This window comes from Microtus pennsylvanicus, chromosome 4 (assembly GCF_037038515.1).
Source record: "Microtus pennsylvanicus isolate mMicPen1 chromosome 4, mMicPen1.hap1, whole genome shotgun sequence".
NCBI lineage: Eukaryota > Metazoa > Chordata > Mammalia > Rodentia > Cricetidae > Microtus > Microtus pennsylvanicus.
In genome coordinates, this window is record NC_134582.1 from 7,125,972 (window position 1) to 7,143,776 (window position 17,805).

The 17,805-nt window shown below is 37.6% G+C and overlaps 1 protein-coding gene across 11 annotated transcripts in view; it reads left to right on the forward strand.

The window, feature by feature from the left end:
- Positions 1-17,805, forward strand: part of Atp9b (ATPase phospholipid transporting 9B (putative)) — a 204,468-nt gene that overhangs the window by 18,614 nt on the left and 168,049 nt on the right. For all 11 annotated transcript variants that reach the window (XM_075968168.1, XM_075968164.1, XM_075968159.1 and 8 more), the window contains exons 3-4: positions 8,817-8,967; positions 13,192-13,305. In XM_075968168.1, the coding sequence (XP_075824283.1) occupies positions 8,817-8,967; positions 13,192-13,305 (265 nt within the window). The remainder of the gene's footprint in view (positions 1-8,816; positions 8,968-13,191; positions 13,306-17,805) is intronic.

Genomic DNA, 17,805 nt, shown 5'->3' on the forward strand with positions numbered 1-17,805 from the left:
TCTCCTTCCATATCCTAAATGCTGCCATTGCAGGCCTGTACTACCACACCTAGATTTAACGGTGGTAGGCATCTGTCTTAGGGTTTCTGTTGCTGTGAAGAGGTACCATGACTATGAGAACTCTTGTAAAGGAAAGCATTTAATTGGGTGGCTCAGAGCTTTAGTCCATTATTATCATGGTGGAACATGACGGTATGCAGGCAGACATGGTGCTGGAGAAGTAGCTGAGAGTTCTACATCTTCACCTCACAGGCAACAGAAAGTGAACTAAGTGTCACATTGAGTGATACTTGAGCAAAGGAGATCTTAAAGCCTACCCCTATCCCCTATAGTGACACATTTTCTCCAACAAGGCCACACTTACTCCAGCAAATCCACACCTCCCAATAGTGCCACTCCCTATAAGATTTTGGGAACCAATAACATTCAAAAGACCACAGCATCTAATTCCAGGCTTTGTGCAAGTCCTCAACCAACTTAGCTATGTTCTCAGCCTCCTCTGTATCATTATGTCTAGGTTGACTGATATTCTCCGTGCAATATTGTATAAGTGATGCTTTGTTCCTCTCAGGGTGTTTGATTCTTGTTTTGTTAATTTTTGGTTCTCTTTTAATTGTTTTGTTTTGTTTTCTCTTACAGTGAATGATGTTAGTTTTTCTGATGGTCATTCAAAAAGTGAGTTGTTCAGTTTCCATGAGTTTTTATGGCTTCTGTTGTTTCTTTTAGGTTTAGCCAGCTTTAGTCTATGGTAGTCAGATAGGATGTGAGGGGTCATTTTGATCTTTTTTTTTAATCCTTTGTTGAGATCTGCTTTGTGTTCAAGTATGTGGTCAACTTTGGATAAAGTAGCATGAACTGCTAAGAGTAGTTTTTTCTTCTGCGTTTGGGTGAAATGTTCTATAAATATTTGCTTGGTTCATTTAATTTATGATGTCATTTAGCTCTAGCATTTCTCTGTTTAAATTTTGTCTGAGTGGCAAGAGCGAGGTATCGAAGTCACCCACTATCACTGTGTGAAGGTCAATGTGTGATTTTAGATGTAATAGAGTTTCTTCTATGAACTTGGTTGCCCTGTGTTTGGTGCATAGATGTTTTTAATTGCAATATCCTCTGGTGGACTTTTTTCTTTGATGAGTAGTGTAGTGTCTTTCCCTATCTCTTTTTATGAGTTTTGGTTTGAAGTCTATTTTGTCAGACATTAAAATAGCTGTACCTGCTTAGCTTCTTCAGTCTAGTTGCATGCAATATCTTTTTCTGTCCTTTTACCTTGAGATGATGTCTGTTCTTGATGGTAAGGTATGCTTTCTGGATTCAGCAGAAGGATGGATCTTGTTTTCTAAACCAGTCTGTTAGTTTGTCCTTTTTTTGTGGAGGTTGAGACTCTTGATATTGAGAGTTATCAATGACAAATATTTATTAATTCTTACTATTTTGTTATGGTGTCCCCCACAACTCCCTTGGTTTACTAGTCTGAGATTATTTTTGTATTATTTTGGTTATAGTTAACCTCTTCAGACTGAAGTTTTCCTTCTGGCATGCTCTGTAGAACTGGATTGCTAGATAGATGCTGTTTGAATTTGATTTTATCTTGGAATATTTTTCTTACTCCATCTATTGTGATTGATAGTTTTGCTGGGTATAGTAGTCTGGGCTGGCATTTGTGGTCTTTCAGAGTTTGTAGAACATCCATCTAATGTTGAAATAGGTGTGGCGGGGCTGCGTCCCCGGCACCCGGCCGCCCCCACGGCTAGCTTTACTCGAAATAATTACACGGAAACTGTATTCTTTTAAACACCGCTTGGCCCATTTTTATCTAGCCTCTTCTAGGCTAGCTCTCGCACCTGAATTAGACCATTTCTAATAATCTGCTGTAGCCCACGAGCTGGCTTACCAGGAATGATCTTAACCTGTGTCTGTCTGGAGTGGGAGAACCATGGCGACTCTCTGACTCAGCTTCTTTCTCCCAGCCTTCCGTTCTGTTTACTCCACCCACCTAAAGGTGGGCCTATCAAATGGGCCTAGCAGTTTCTTTATTGCTTAACCAATGAAATCAACAGATTGATATATGACACTCCCACATCAATCTAAGCCCTTCTGGCTTTCGGAATCTTCTGAATACTTCATTATTCAAAAGGGTCTTCCCTTGTTACTTAGTCTTTTTTTCCTTGCAACTTTTAATATTCTTTCACTATTCTGTATGTTTATTGTTTTGATTACTATGTGCCAGGGGGAATTTCTTTTTTGGTTCAATCTATTTCGTATTTTGTATGCTTCTTGTACCTTAAGAGGTAGGAGGTTTTATTTGGGTTGGGGAAATTTTCTTCTATGATTTAATGAAAATCTTTTCTATGCCTTTGACCTGCATTTCTTTTTTTATTTCTATTATTTATAGATTTTTTTTTTCATAGTGTCCCAGCTTTCCTGGATGTTTAATGCCTTTTTTTTTTTAGGTTTAACATTTTCTTTGACTGCACCATCCATTTCTTCTACCTTGTCTTCAGTGACTGAAATTCTCTCTTCCATGTCTTGTACTCTTGGTGAGGTTTACCGCTGAGGTTTTTGTTTGACTTCCTAAACTTTTCATTTCCAATTGCATTTTAGTTTGGATTTTCTTTAGTCATTCTATTTCTTTAATTCTGCCTTCATGCCTTGAATTGTTTTTATTATTTTATTCAACTGTATTTTCAAGACTTCATTAAGGGATTCATTCATATCCTATTTAATGTCCATGAGTATATTAATAATTGTTTTTTGAAGTCCTTGTGCTTCAGTTATAATGCATTTTCAGGCCTACTGTAGTGGGTTACTGGTTTCTGGTGGAGGCATGTTGTCTTGGCTCTTGATGTTTGTGTTTCTGCGTGGATTTCTAGACAGCTGGCGTTAGGATGATTGTGATTCTAGGTGTTGGATGTCTGGTATCTTTGTTGGGCAGGTGTTCCATTCTTTGGGTCTTGTTGCCTTCTCTGGGTTTTAGGAAAGCTATGAGTTCTCTGGTAGAATGTTTCTGTAGGTTGGTGGAGGCAGAGAGGAGTACGGATGGACTAGGAGAAAAGGCTGAGAGGGGCCTTGAGAAAGCCACACCAGGAGGTGCGGTCTCCTGGGGAAGCTGCCCACATCAATAGGTGCTGCATCTAGGGATTTGGTGGTGTTTGGGAATGAGAGGCTCCTCCGAGTAGGTTGCAGTAAGATAGAATATGTTTGGGGAGACAGAGATGAATGTGCTGGAGGACCCTGCATGAAGTTGAAGGAAGGGCACCTACAAGCAGGCTGCTACAGGCAGAGAGTGAGAGTAGAGAGATGAGGTAGTGGGCAGGAGGGAGAGTTGGTAGCACCTACCTGATTCCCAGTCTGGTGTGGCCACTGGGGTTCCCAGGTAGACAGTGTTTTCAGCAATCAGTGCCTTACACAGGGAATGAAGATGGACTGAGAAGGTCTACAGCACTGCTTCTCAACCTTCCTAATGCTGTGACCCTTTAATACAGCTCCTCATGTGGTGGTAGCTCCCAACAATAAAATTACTTCATTGCTACTTCATAACTGTAATTTTGCTAATATTATGAAAATATGTGATAGGCAAGATATCTGACAGGTGACCGCTGTGGACTTGGCAGCTCACTGCGAAGAGCTGCTGGTCGATAGGAAGAGGCAAAGCTGGGTTGCACCAGTGTTCAGTGTTGTCCCCAGGGTAGAACGAGAGGCACCTGCAAGCAGGCTGCTACAGTACTAGGGGTGATGTAGAAATAGAAGACAGGAAGGATAGTGAAAATTGCCTACCAAGTCATAGCCTGATGTGGCCACTCTTGTGTTTTAATATAGTCTATTAGATTGTATCATTTAAATGATAAGTTGAGGCCATTTGCATTTAAGGTTATTATAGAGAAGGGTTTCGCTGTTTTCTATAATTTTTAAAAGTGGTCTTCGGTGTTCTTGGACTATTGGCATTTCTTTTCAATTTCTTGCATTAGTTTTGTGGTCTTACGAAGTTGCTGTGGACATGGTTGCTAAGTTTATTTATATATAGTTCCATGGTCTTTCATCTTCCCCATTTAGATTGTTGCCCTAAGAACTTTCTGGAGTTCTGGCTTGGTTGTCATGAATTGCCTCAACTGTGTTTCTCCCCAAATCCCCTTATCTCTCTGTCAGTGTTGAAAGGCAGCTTTGCAGGCTCCCTGTGTTCTTGTTTCAGTCATTTACTTTAGAGCATGGAATATTTCAGTCTAAGCTCTTCTGACTTTTGTGCTTACTTGTCAGAAGTCTGATAATTCTAGTATTTCTGCCTTTGTTATGTGAGTCGTTCTCTTTCTCATCTTGATATTAAGATTTTTCTTAACTTTGTATTTCTGACATCCTGACTAAATGTCATGGAGAATTTCTTCACTGGTTATGTCTGTTTGGTGTTCAATTACCTCGTGTGCTGGAAGCTTAGTTTCTGTAAATTCGGTAATTCTATTCCATTCAATTTTTCTTCAGTTTCATAAATTCTCAGGTTTAGCCTCTTGAATGCACCACGTACTACTTAGACGTAGCATTCTTGTTCCTTGTTTTTGTTTCCCCCCTTACATACATACATGGTATATATGCATGTATGTATGTATGTATATCTGTATTTCTTTGTCCTCCCTTTCCGAAATTTGTTGGTCTTCTTGGTCTTGTCTGTTACTTATAGTATCTGTTGTGGTTTTTATTTCATTGGCCATCTGTCTCCTTTATTTCAGTTATTTCTGTTTTTCAGTGTTTCAGTCTTATTTTTCCTCTCTTTTGAACTTCAGTTTCAATCTAATAATTGTTGTGTTTACTTTGGAGATTGTCTTGTAAAGGTCTTGGACAGATTTTCTTAATTCATGCATGTTTGATAAGATAATTCTTTGAACAATAAGACTAAATTCTTTCTCAGACATTTCAGCTCTCCAATTTTGGATTTCCTTCTACAGGAGTTGGTCAGTTGGTGATGGGCTGGGTGGTGGTTTTGTGTTGATTTTGTCATGTTTTATGAGTCCTTTGGAGTGGGTTTGGTTTGACTTCCTTCAAACCCTTTGAGATATTCTCTTCTGCACAACGCTAATCTAGGGAGACTGATAAAACTTGGTATTGATTATGGTATAGATTGCTAACGTGGTCCTCTCTTGGCTATATGCTAACAGGACCAAGGATGGGACTAAATATTTAACACCAAGGTGATCAGATTGAATGAAAACCTGGGTCACCATTTGGATTCTGTGCCCTTGATGGAGACAGAATAAAAAACTTTATGCCCAGTGATTCTGTCTATTCTCTGGGGATGATAGTTAGAACCACAGGTCCAAAGAAACCTCTGGGACCACAGCAGTGTACAGATTCTGGTTCCTGCAGTGACCACTGGAACCTCAGAGATGAGAAACTCATTCCCATAGTGATGTCAGAGATCACTGAAATCAATGTTCTAGACTCTCAGGGGACCCTGGGCATACCGAACCTGAAGCTTGGGCAATGCATTGACCTTTTGAGACCACTGGACTGAAGTCCTGGTTTCAGGGCACTTTTTGGTCCCACAGAAACTGGAGGTCTGAGTACTGGTTCTCTCTAGTTCTGAAGAAGACAGAGGCCTGAGCACTCTGCTTTAACATAGTGGTAAATACACTAGTAAACCAATGTTTTGATTTTTTTTAATCTTTTATGACTTTTGTTTTTAAATGGAATATATAGCTGTGTTTTAGTTTTTATTTGTAATATGGTTCTTTCTTCATGGAAAATATTAAGAATATATTTTAAAATGTTTATGTCAATACCAAAAGGACCCAGGTTTAAGAATAGTGAAACAGCTCAATAAAATCTAAAGGTGTGTTTATAAATGAATACTTTATATGAATAAGTTGTGATCCCATGGGAAAAGCTAATAGAACCATCTAGAGTAGGTTGATAGTGGATATGGTGTTAATGCATGTCCCATTGTCTTGTGGAACTTGTAACCTGAGATCCTTACAATCCTGTGGTTTGGTTGGGGTCTCCTCTATAGAGAAATGGTAGAAATTAAACACTGTACTTAGAGAGTCCTTATATATTTAGCAATCAGCAAGGACCTAATTCGTTATTCCTTATATATTTTCAGTTTTGAATGTTTGTTGCTTTGTTTTCTAAATGCCAAGCATTCTTGCATTCAGAATTATTGTGGCTGTTTATGGTGGTTCTCATAGCAGATGGATAATATTAATTGCAGGAAGAAAATTTTAGTGACTATTTCAGTACAGTTAGATTAGAACTAAGGTTAGTGAGTTGTAGTGTTTTAATACATTATTATTCATCCTGTGAGTGGTTAAGGCTCATTTTAAAATTACTTTTAGTATCACCTCCTCAGTACTTTATGACTGCAAACTTTTATTTTTTTCAGATTTGTTATTTGGCAGAATTTCTAACCTGAAGACTTAGATATTTCTTGCTGAAATGTTTATTATTGCTATTTTTTTCAATTTGGCTTTGTGTCGTGAGAGTGAATGCTGCTTCCTGTAGATGCAGTGTGGGACATTGATGTATTGATCTATCTCTTTCTTTGATCTGGGCTGATGATCTTTCTCACGAGATTTACATTTCACTCATTATCAAAAATCACTTTGTCCCTAGAAAACTGGAGCCGGGAATGGCATTTCCATATGAAGGGAGGAGAAGGGGGATATCAGATGCTGGGCTTATTCCTGGTTCTAAATGGCTTTGAGTTAATCTGTAAAACATTTGGGGTGCAGAAGCATGGGAAAATGCTCATCTTGCAAGATGACATGAATACTATGTTGTTTTGGTCATGGTAACCAAAGATGCTTGCAATTAGATAGAATGGTCTAAGCTGTGGGAAATAATAGGAAAGAACTGGTCTATTTTGAGAATTTCATTATGAATAAAATTCTAAAAGATTCTTGATATGTAAATATATTTTACTTAATGCTAGAAGATTGCTTTGATTGTAGAGGCATTTATGAAAAGCTGATCATAAAACATTTTAAGGAAAAGTATAATTTGTATATTATTGGATTTACTTTTTATACAATGCCTATGCTGTCAAATCTGAAAGTGTTCTCTTTATACTTATTTAGGATACATAGAAATATTATTAAGGAAATATTCAGTTACCTCTTCTAGAGGACCCTCCCCTCTGGTTTTTTGAAGTAGGGTTTCTCTGTGTATATCTGGCTTCCTGGAACTAACTCTGTAGACTAGGCTGGTCTCAAACTCGGAGATCTGCCTGCCTCTAGCCCCCTTCCCCAGTGCTAGGATTAAAGGTGTGTGCCATCATTACCCTCAAGATTTCTCTTTTCTTGTCCCTCTTATTTTTCAGTGTTTTCTGATGTTTTACTTACATTACTTTGCCCTAAAAATTTTCCCCACAATTTAATTTTTTCCCTTAGTTCTACCAGTCAGTAAGGTTCACACATAGTTTTTTTGGTGGGACTAGGTATTTAGGATTTAGAGTTTCACAGTATAGCACAAGCTGGCCTAGAACGCACTGTGTTGCACTGTTTGGTTTATACTTTGGTGTCAGTCTTCCTCCAAAGGACTAGGATTACAAGTGTAACTCATCATACTCAGCTATTAGAGGATATATATATATATATATGTATGTATGTATGGTCATATGCCCTTTCCTCTGAGCACCAAAGTCACCTACCTTTTCTCTTTGACGGTCTTTGTGGTCTGTCTATATGACCGAGTGGGATTTGTCAGGACACTTCCACCCCATCATGAGTAGATTTATTCAGTTCTGTGTAGTAGTATGGGACCTGATAGTTGTTCTCTAACAACTCTATAATTCTGTCTGTGTGCAATGATATAATTAGCAGTAACACGTTTCCTAAATTTGTAATGTAGTTTTCAAATGCTTAGTCTTATGTATTTACTGTTTTAACTTATCTCTGTCTCTGTATATTTACATATCAGATTATTTGTTGAAGAACAAAGCTTTTTAACAGTGCAATTTTGAGGAATTACTGCTGCATTTTGAATGCTGAAAAGAAATGTGTTCATAAGTAGCTGTATTTGCTTGAGGTACCTGACCCTAGTTGGTTTGTTTATGACAAGTGGTGTCCTGTAGGACTCACTGTAGTAGTGGGAGCATCTGATCTCTAATGTTCCATGGAAGCTGCTAACCGCGGTGGCTGTTGAACTCTTGAAGTATAGCTGAAGATCTGAGTTGTCGGGGCTGGAGAGATGGCTCAGAGGTTAAGAGCATTGCATGCTCTTCCAAAGGTCTTGAGTTCAATTCCCAGCAGCCACATAGTGGCTCACAGCCATCTGTAATGCGGTCTGGTACCCTCTTCTGGCCTGCAGGCATACACACAGACAGAATATTGTATACATAATAAATATATTTTTTTATAGAGAAAAAAAATTCCGCCTCCTCCCAGCCTCCCACTCTTCCCCCCTCCCCTCCCTTCTCCCCCTCCCTTTCCAGTCTGAAGAACAGTCAGGGTTCCCTGCCCTGTGGAATGTCCAAAGTCCTCCCCTCTCCATCCTGGTTTAGGAAGGAGAACATCCAAACTGGCTAGGCTCCCAATATTAAAAAAGATGTTCTGCTCTAAAAAACAATCTGAGTTGTCATTTAAATGAATTAAAATTAAAATGCCCATTGGTGGCTACTGTATTCTGTATTGGGTTGTCAGTGTAGGTCTTCTTGAACCAGAGTCGACATTCAAAAACTGTGACTTTGTAATAGGGTATTAAAGGGCATACAGTAATGACATTAGCATTAGATAATCGCCAAGGAATACAATCAGTTTTGACTCTAAACTTGTAGAATTAAATTGGACTTTTTAAAAAGGCATACATCGTGTAGCTATATTTTTTGTTTCATGCAGTTGCTGTGATTGGCTGATAAATGTTTGTCAAAGGAAGAAAGAACTGAAAGCTCGAACAGTATGGCTTGGATGTCCAGAGAAGTGTGAAGAAAAACATCCTAGGAATTCTATAAAAAATCAGAAATACAATGTATTCACCTTTATACCTGGGGTAAGATGATTAAATCTTCAATGTCAATTGTATGTCTGAGCTTGCTACCTTTCTTTGCTTTCTGCCGATACATGGAGAGACTGCTGGCTGATGTCAGTCTGTCCACGCCAGCATCTTCCCATTTCACACCTTTCCATTTCAAATTAAGACTTTATTTTTTTGCATTTTTCTAGCTCTGTCTACTTTAAAAAAACGCACAGTTTGGTTCTTGCTTTCAGTTCTTGATAAACATTTATGTTATAGGAATACAAAAGAATAGAAATACTAAAAAAACGTAAATGATCCGGAAGCACATAATTTTGGGGACACTTGAAATTTGTTTGGAATGAAAAGTAGAATGTAGTGTTGAAGTCTGCCAAGGAATTTATAAAGGAAGTATACAATTTGTTCATATAAACAAAGTATTTCTATGTATTTATTTATAGATGCCCTTTCTATATTCAAGCTGTTATTCTCAGGCCTCGTTACATTGTTAACTCATTAGTTATTGGTAGTTGAATATATTGTTAAATTTAAAATCTGAAGTTTAAATATCTTAATCCTTTTTGTTATTAATTCTTTTGATTACATTATAAAACTAGTTTTGTCATGAATTTGGAATAGTGGATTGACTTCTGCTTTATATCAGTTTTTTTCATCTTTCTATTTATTTATTTATTTATTTATTTATTTATTTAAGATTTCTGTCTCTTCCCCGCCACCGCCTCCCATTTCCCTCCCCCTCCCCAATCAAGTCCCCCTCCCTCGTCAGCCCAAAGAGCAATCAGGGTTCCCTGCCCTGTGGGAAGTCCAAGGACCACCCACCTCCATCCAGGTCTAGTAAGTTGAGCATCCAAACTGCCTAGGCTCCCACAAAGCCAGTATGTGCAGTAGGATCAAAAACCCATTGCCATTGTTCTTGAGTTCTCAGTAGTCCTCATTGTCTGCTATGTTCAGTGAGTCCGGTTTTATCCCAGGCCTTTTCAGACCCAGGCCAGCTGGCCTTGGTGAGTTCCCGATAGAACATCCCCATTTTCTCAGTGTGTGGGTGCACCCCTCGCGGTCCTGAGGTCCTTGCTCGTGCTGTCTCCTTCTACTCCTCATTCGGACCTTGAGATTTCTGTCCGGTGCTCCAATGTGGGTCTCTGTCTCCTTTCATCGCCTGATGAAGGTTAATATTCAGGAGGATGCCTATATGTTTTTCTTTGGGTTTTCCTTCTTATTTAGCTTCTCTACGATCACTAAATATAGGCTCAATGTCCTTTATTTATGGCTAGAAACCAAATATGAGTGAGTACATCCCATGTTCTTTATTTTGGGTCTTCTTAAATGGGACCTCCTGAGACTGAGAAGCTTCTGTAAAGCAAAGAACACTGTCACTAAGACAAAAAGGCAACCCACTGACTGGGAGAAGATCTTCACTAACCCCGCAACTGACAAAGGTCTGATCTTCAAAATATATAAAGAACTCAAGAAACTAGACCGTAAAAGGCTAATCAACCCAACTATAAAATGGGGCACTGAGCTGAACAGAGAATTCTCAACAGATGAAGTTCAAATGGCCAAAAGACACTTAAGGTCATGCTCAACTTCCTTAGCGATCAGGGAAATGCAAATCAAGACAACTTTAAGATACCATCTTACACCTGTCAGAATGGCTAAAATAAAAAACACCAAGCCTTTGTTGGAGAGGTTGCGGAGAAAGGGGTACACTCATCCATTGCTGGTGGGAATGCAAACTTGTGCAACCACTTTGGAAAGCAGTGTGGCGGTTTCTCAGGAAATTCGGGATCAACTTACCCCTGGACCCAGCAATACCACTCTTGGGAATATACCCAAGAGAGGCCTTATCATACAACAAAAGTATATGCTCAACTATGTTCATAGCAGCATTGTTTGTAATAGCCAGAACCTGGAAACAACCTAGGTACCCTTCAATGGAAGAATGGATGAAGAAAGTATGGAATATATACATATTAGAGTACTACTCAGCAGTAAAAAACAAGGACTTCTTGAATTTTGCATGCAAATGGATGGAAATAGAAAACACTATCCTGAGTGAGGTAAATCAGTTCCTTTTTTTAATAGGTTCATGTTTCTTTATGAGCATAAAGGCAACTGATGGAGTATGAGTCTTTTTTATTCTACAGGAATTTGTTTTCTTTCTAATTGATTCTTTGGAGATCAATAAAATCAATCATGTATCTTACATTTCTGTAACAAAAGTGTTGGCAAAGTTTAGCTGTTGGTTCTTACTCTGTTTTGTAAGAAATGCTCTGTCTTATACGTTTATTCAACTAACTATGCTAAGTTTCTTTTAGACTGTAATGGTCTTTTCTACCCCAGTCCCCAACCATTCACTAATAGACTTGATATCTAATGTGCTTCTTTATTAAAACATGAGATTAATGACTCCATAATCAACAGAGTAATTTTTTATCCTAACAATAAAATGTAAACCATTTTGAGTCAGATATTCTCATTTTTTTTGAACAAAATCACTGTTTTCTCCGTAAGTATAAAGTACTAAATGCAAAGTGTCTAAGATGGTACATTGTCCTAACGGTCACTGGTCACTGAGGATATTGTAAAGTATTGGTCATAGTTAAAGCCAGTAGTGTAGCTCAACTTTGAGGAGTATAAATTCCCACAGCCATTGGCTGCATCCTGAGAATACCTGTTGATGGCTCTGCACAGTGCTTGGTTACTGTGGGCATGATTTTCTTCTTTAGCAAGTCTCGGGAATTAGTCTTTTCATCTAAAACGTAGTATTTCAGAAACATTTAGTAATTACACAGTAGGAATTCTATGCCATTTTTAGCACAAATGGCAATTTCTGAATTGCTAATAGATATAATTTGTGCTGAGATTTTACAGAAATTGCCGAAGAAAAAGAGCTTTCTTTCCTGCTGAGATTAGTTTATGAAATAATTCAAAACATTTTTAGACAGCAATTGAGCATGATTATGGATATAAACATATTGAGTATAACTCTTTGTTACACACAGAATTGTATGACGATGCAGGTAGCTTCCGTGTGTACAAACTGGCTCTAGCTCTTTAAGGCACAGTAGCCATTTACCCCATTGTTCTCTTGTAGAAATTGCTGGGTCTTACACCTGACACAAGGAATGGCTTTACAGCTTTGTAAGCTTAACTGAAAGTATTGTTATTTGGATTATTTTTTCTTTCTTTTCATTTTTTTTTTTTGATACAGGGTTTCTTTATGTAGCCCTGGCCATGCTAGAATTTACTATGTAGACCAGGTTGGCCTCCAACTTTCAGAGATCCACCTGTCTCTGTCTCCTAAGTGCTGGGATTAAAGTTGTGCATAACTGTGCATGCCTAAAATTATTCTGTTAACAATAACTCCAGTTGCTTGTTTTTAAAATTATTTTTAGCTTTGTTTTTTGCTATGTCATGATTAAATATAGGGCCTCATATGTGCTAGCCTGCTGCTGAGCTATTGTCTTCAGCTCCAGAAGACTTTTTCTGGATTAAAAAGAGGAAAAGAAAACCAAAACGAGCAAAGTAGCAAAACCTTTCAGTTTTAGTAATCTTAAAATGTATTAAATGATGAAATTTATTTTATGTTTGAAAATAATGTAACAAATCAAGTACTAAAAGACACTGAAGCAGATGTAGGCTGCTGTCCTCTGAAAACTGGTCTGTTATTTACATATGTTCATATGAATAGTTTTTCTATTCTGAGTGCTAGTAAGTCAAATATCTTTAGTCATGTTTGGATCTATTGACTTGTTCATTATATGTTTGTAAGGCTCAGTGTCTGCTGAAAAGCACACTGGTATTATATTTCATGTGTGTATGTATGTATGTATTATATTCTCCTGTTTCATAAATATTGAACATTTAGAGTTTTCCTTTTTAAGAGCTTTTCAAGACTCGTTGGTACTCAGATATTATCTGTGTGCTCATTTAAAGCAGAAGGGTGTCATCTGCTGTGATGTGTGTGTGTGTGAACAATGTAGATTTCATGCAAAGAAATTTCTAGGAAAGTGTACTTTTAATATAGTTGAAAGTCCTAATTATATTTAAAACTATATCTTACAATTAGAGTAATCTTAGCATACCTTTTGAAAGCTAATGTCAGAAGTAATTTACTCTGAATCAGCATACTTTCAATGATGGAAATGTGTTTGCGTGCTTTGTTGAGTTTAACTATTGGTTGAAGTATTAATACATTTTTGTTGAGGGGATTTTGCTAATTTCTTTATTCCTTTTTAGGTTTTGTATGAACAATTCAAGTTTTTCTTGAATCTTTATTTTCTGGTAGTGTCCTGCTCACAGTTTGTGCCAGCATTGAAAATTGGCTACCTCTACACCTACTGGGCTCCTCTGGTAAAATACTTCTATAGTTATGCTATATTATTTAATGCTTAGTATATCAAAGTTGACTGTATTTTTTATATGGCATTTTTGTGCATCATTGAACTTTTGGAAAGGACCATGCTGAACTTCCACGAGTCCTGTAGTAAGTGTGTTGTCAGTGCACTGCCTGCGGAGCTGCAGGAGTGTAGGTCCTTCCTCCTGGAAGGGTCAGAATGTATCTTGCCTGTGGCCCTCTACATCTGTACTGGGATAGAGGTGGCCTGCCTGCTCCTGCTGCTCCTGCCTGTGCACTGCAGGAACTGCTACTGGCTGGCTCTGTTGATTACTCTCCTGACACTTGGTTGATGGTGAAAGTTCTGAGGTCTTTGGTTGCAGGATAGTTTCTGGTTGCTTGCCCAGTGTTTTCTCAAAGGCTGATAATGGTATACCTCTTTCAGATATATTCTTTCTTTATGATTTGTTGATTGTTTTGCTTGCTCTTTCTTTGGTTATATGATCAGAAATATTGCAATAGATAAACTTATTCCCTCTGTGCAAGAAGGTGAAATGTTCAGGTGTTCTCTAAATGTGACTTTAGAATTGGAGGTCTAAGGTCTGCTCTTTAGCTGATCCATGCTAGGTCGTGGCCCTTTTCCCACCTAGAGACTTCTCAGTGCCGCTGTAGAGCTGAAGGGGAGTAAGGTCCTTGGCCCAGGTCGGGTCCAGTAAAGTTGTACTGAGGCGTTACTAATGACTTCCAGTCCACAAGCTCTAGCAGTACGGTTTATTTGAGGAATAACAGCAGCATTCCATAGTTGTATGGGATATAAATACAAAATTACTGAATAAATTAATGCATGTTTTACTTGCTAAATGTTTTATTGTTGTGAAGAGACACCATGGCCATGGCAACTTTTATAAAGGGAAGCACTTAATTGGAGTGGCTTATTTACAGTTTAGAGGTTTAGGTCATTATTGTCTTGGCAGGAAGCATGAAGGCATGGAGGCAGACATGGTGCTGGAGAGGTAGTTGAGAGTTCTTCTGGATTGGCAGGCGGCGCTTGGCTGGAAGAGAGAGTGGCACTGGGCCTGGCTTGAGAATCTGAAATTTTAAAGCTCATCCCCAGTGACACACTTCTTCTAATAAGACCACATCTACTCCAAGACCACACTGCCAATAATGACTTTCTTATGAATCTGTGGGGGCCATTTTCATTAAAACCACCACAAGCAGTTAGGTTCAAAGAGACATTGGCACTGATCTACAAGAAAATCTGATTTTTGACACACAACCACTGTAGCATAAATCTGTGTGGGTCACCCCTTTAGAGGGTTATCAGTATGTATTAAAGACCTTTAAAATGAGCTTACTATTTTGAAGGGGTTTATTCTAATGTGGTGCTTGGTAAGACCAAAAAATGCTTAATACTGTTTTTGAGACATTTTAGTATAAAACTGCAAAGGCTATGAAACTAGAAAGAAGTCCAAGGAGAGACAGAGAGGTGTGGAGGAGTGAGGGGAGACCAGTAGGACATGTGAGACAAGGAAGCTGTAGGGAGTGGACAGAAGAGTGTAAGGAAGGGGTGGGAGTAGACGATAAGAGCCCAGGAGAAAAAAGGAACATTTTGTTTGAAAAGGCTGTAAGGAAACGGATTACTATACATGCTCATTATAAGATCTTAAAGTACGTGTAGGCTGAATTCACAACTCTTGCAGGTCATTTGTGTCTAGCTCTACCACAGGTAATGTTGATAAAGTGAACAAAGCCAGACAAAATCCTACCCTTACAGAACCTGAATTGTCAGGGAGAAGATAGTTTAGAAACAGATACTGGGCGAGGTCATAGAACAAGTGCATAAACTTGCATTTCACAGCGAAAACAAAGCCTGGAACAAACCTCCGTCGTTTTCGCCTGGCCATTCTCATTCTGCTTCACTGTGAGGTAGCCTCGGTGGCTGGGCAAATGTTTGCGTGACTACCTTAATCTAACTGTGTGATGTTTTATGATAAAGTGATTTTTAATAATAAAAAATATCAAACCTATCTTATAAGTTTGAAATAAATTCCATATGGTTAAATTAAAAAAAAATTTCTTTGGTGAGTTTGTAATTAAAGAGCCAACAACATACCAAAAGCCTGTTTCTGAGATTTGATGATGAACCAATGTGCTCACCAACTCTTTCAGATTTCTGCTAAATCAAATGTTAAGAGACATGTCCACAGCACAAGCATTCATCAGTACTCATCCTTCTGATCTCTCAGATACAAGTTTTGCTACTGCAAAATCAAGAAACAAAAGAAAACTTCAAAAAATAATTCAATTCTCATATCTAAATTTGACAACCAAATTCAAGTCATGAAAGAAATAAAACAAAAAGGACTTTTCATTCCTACCCCTTACTTGCATAATGAACTAGTTCATATTAAAATACATATCTAAATACAATTAAGGCCTTATCTGCCCAAAAAATGATAAAGCACTTTAAGAACAAACGAAGCCAACAAACTTAAAATGAAGTCGGAAGAGGAAATGGGTAAAAACATGAAAGCAAGGACGCTGCCTTGGTGTACTGTATGTTCTATGGATGCATAAGCACTTGCACATGTGCATGCACTCGCATACATATACACGCAGAGACATACACATACAAATACATACAAGTTCATTCTAAACCTTGGTTAATTAACCAACTTTATGAAAAGATCAAATAAAATTCTTAATGAATTATCCAAATAAAAGCATTTTCCTTTTTTTTTTTCCTCGAGAAGCCTTTGGGAGACAGAGCCAGGCAGATCTCTATGAGTTGAGGTCAGCCAAGTATATATAGGGTGTTTCAGACCAGCCAAGACTACATAGTCAAACCTTAGTAGTAAAAAGAAATTAACTAAAAAAAAAAAAAACTAGTGAAACCAGAGTTAATAATAAAGGCAAAGTGCCCAAACAAAATATGACTAAATACATTTTACCTCAGATTTTCAGGAATTTGTAGTCTCAAACTATCATTGTTTAACTTGAAATAAATTTTAATCCAAACTACAAATATTATTTAAATGATGAGCGAATTATAGAAAATAGGGAAGAAATAAATACATTAAAAGCATAAATATGATTTTATTTAGTATTAACAAGTATTGTTTTAAATTTTCTTTAATGCTATATTATCTTTATCAGAAATAATAAAAGTAAGCCAGACATGGCGATGTGCACCTTTTAATCCTAGCACTAGGAGACAGAAGCAGGCAGATCACTGTGAAGCTGAAGCTAGCACAATCTACCTAGTGAGTTACAGACTACCCAGGCTACATGGTAAGGCCTTCTCAAAAATGAATAAATAAACTCTAAACTCCTAGAAAGTATGTAGCATACATAATACTTTGCAAATGCACATAAGTAGTTATGAAGAAACAAATTATTAATTACAGCATTCTTCAATAGCAAAAATTTAGAAACAACCTATCAAGAGAATGGGCATATACATTACAATATAATCTAATTAAAAATAGAGAAATAAAGATGAAATGGATACACATGTGCAAAAATGGACCAATTTCATAAATCTATGTTAAGCCAGAATAACATGTTGCAGTAGGATACAAAGTAAGGTAACTTTCACAGAATTCTTTTAAAGAATATAAGACAATAGTGTACCCTATTGTATTGATATATTCCTGAGTCCTAAAAGTTACTAAGAAATGCAGAAAGTTACAATCTTACCTTCTATTCAGAGCCTATGTCTAGTGGCCTACAGAGCAAGTCCTAGGATGGCCAGAGCTATACAGAGACACTCTGTCTCAAAAACCCAAAGGAACTACAACAATAAAAGCAAAGAGCAAATCAAAACAAAAAAGAAAACAGATAGGCTTCTATGGGATGATAATAAAATATAGTAAGATAAAGCAAAAACTTACATGCTCATTTATACTGAGCAAACTTCAGGAATAGAGACCCATTCCTTCACACTCTCGGTAATTATATCAAAATACTAAACTGGAAGCCGTAATATATATGTATGTATATTATATAGGAATACTATATATTATATATAATATTATTATTGATCTATAAGGTAAAAAGAGAAGAAAAATATAAATAAGATAAAATGATGATAAACAATAATGGATCAAATTTTAAAAAGTAAAGAATATTCCTGATACACATTGTGAGTCAAGGAATCTTCAAAGATATCCTTGAGTTCATTTTCTTTTGTGCATCTACTGCTGGACATACAGCCAGCCACCTGTAAGAGTAGTTTGTTTCCCCAGTGATACTCTCTTGAAGGAAACTAAATTTTTATTTGCAAGTGGTTATCAACTGGAGATGGTTTCTGGGTTAGAGATGGGGACATGTGTCCACTTCTCTTTTCAGATGTAGGACCCCATCTGCTGAGACCTGTGCAGACCCGTGCCTGCTGCCTCAGTCTCGGTTCATGTGTGCATTGCTCCTGTTGCTTTAGAGGGCCTGGTTTCCTTTGGTGTCCTCCGACTCTTACACTTTTCCTCCCTCTTCTTCTTTATCTTTCCTGAGCCCTG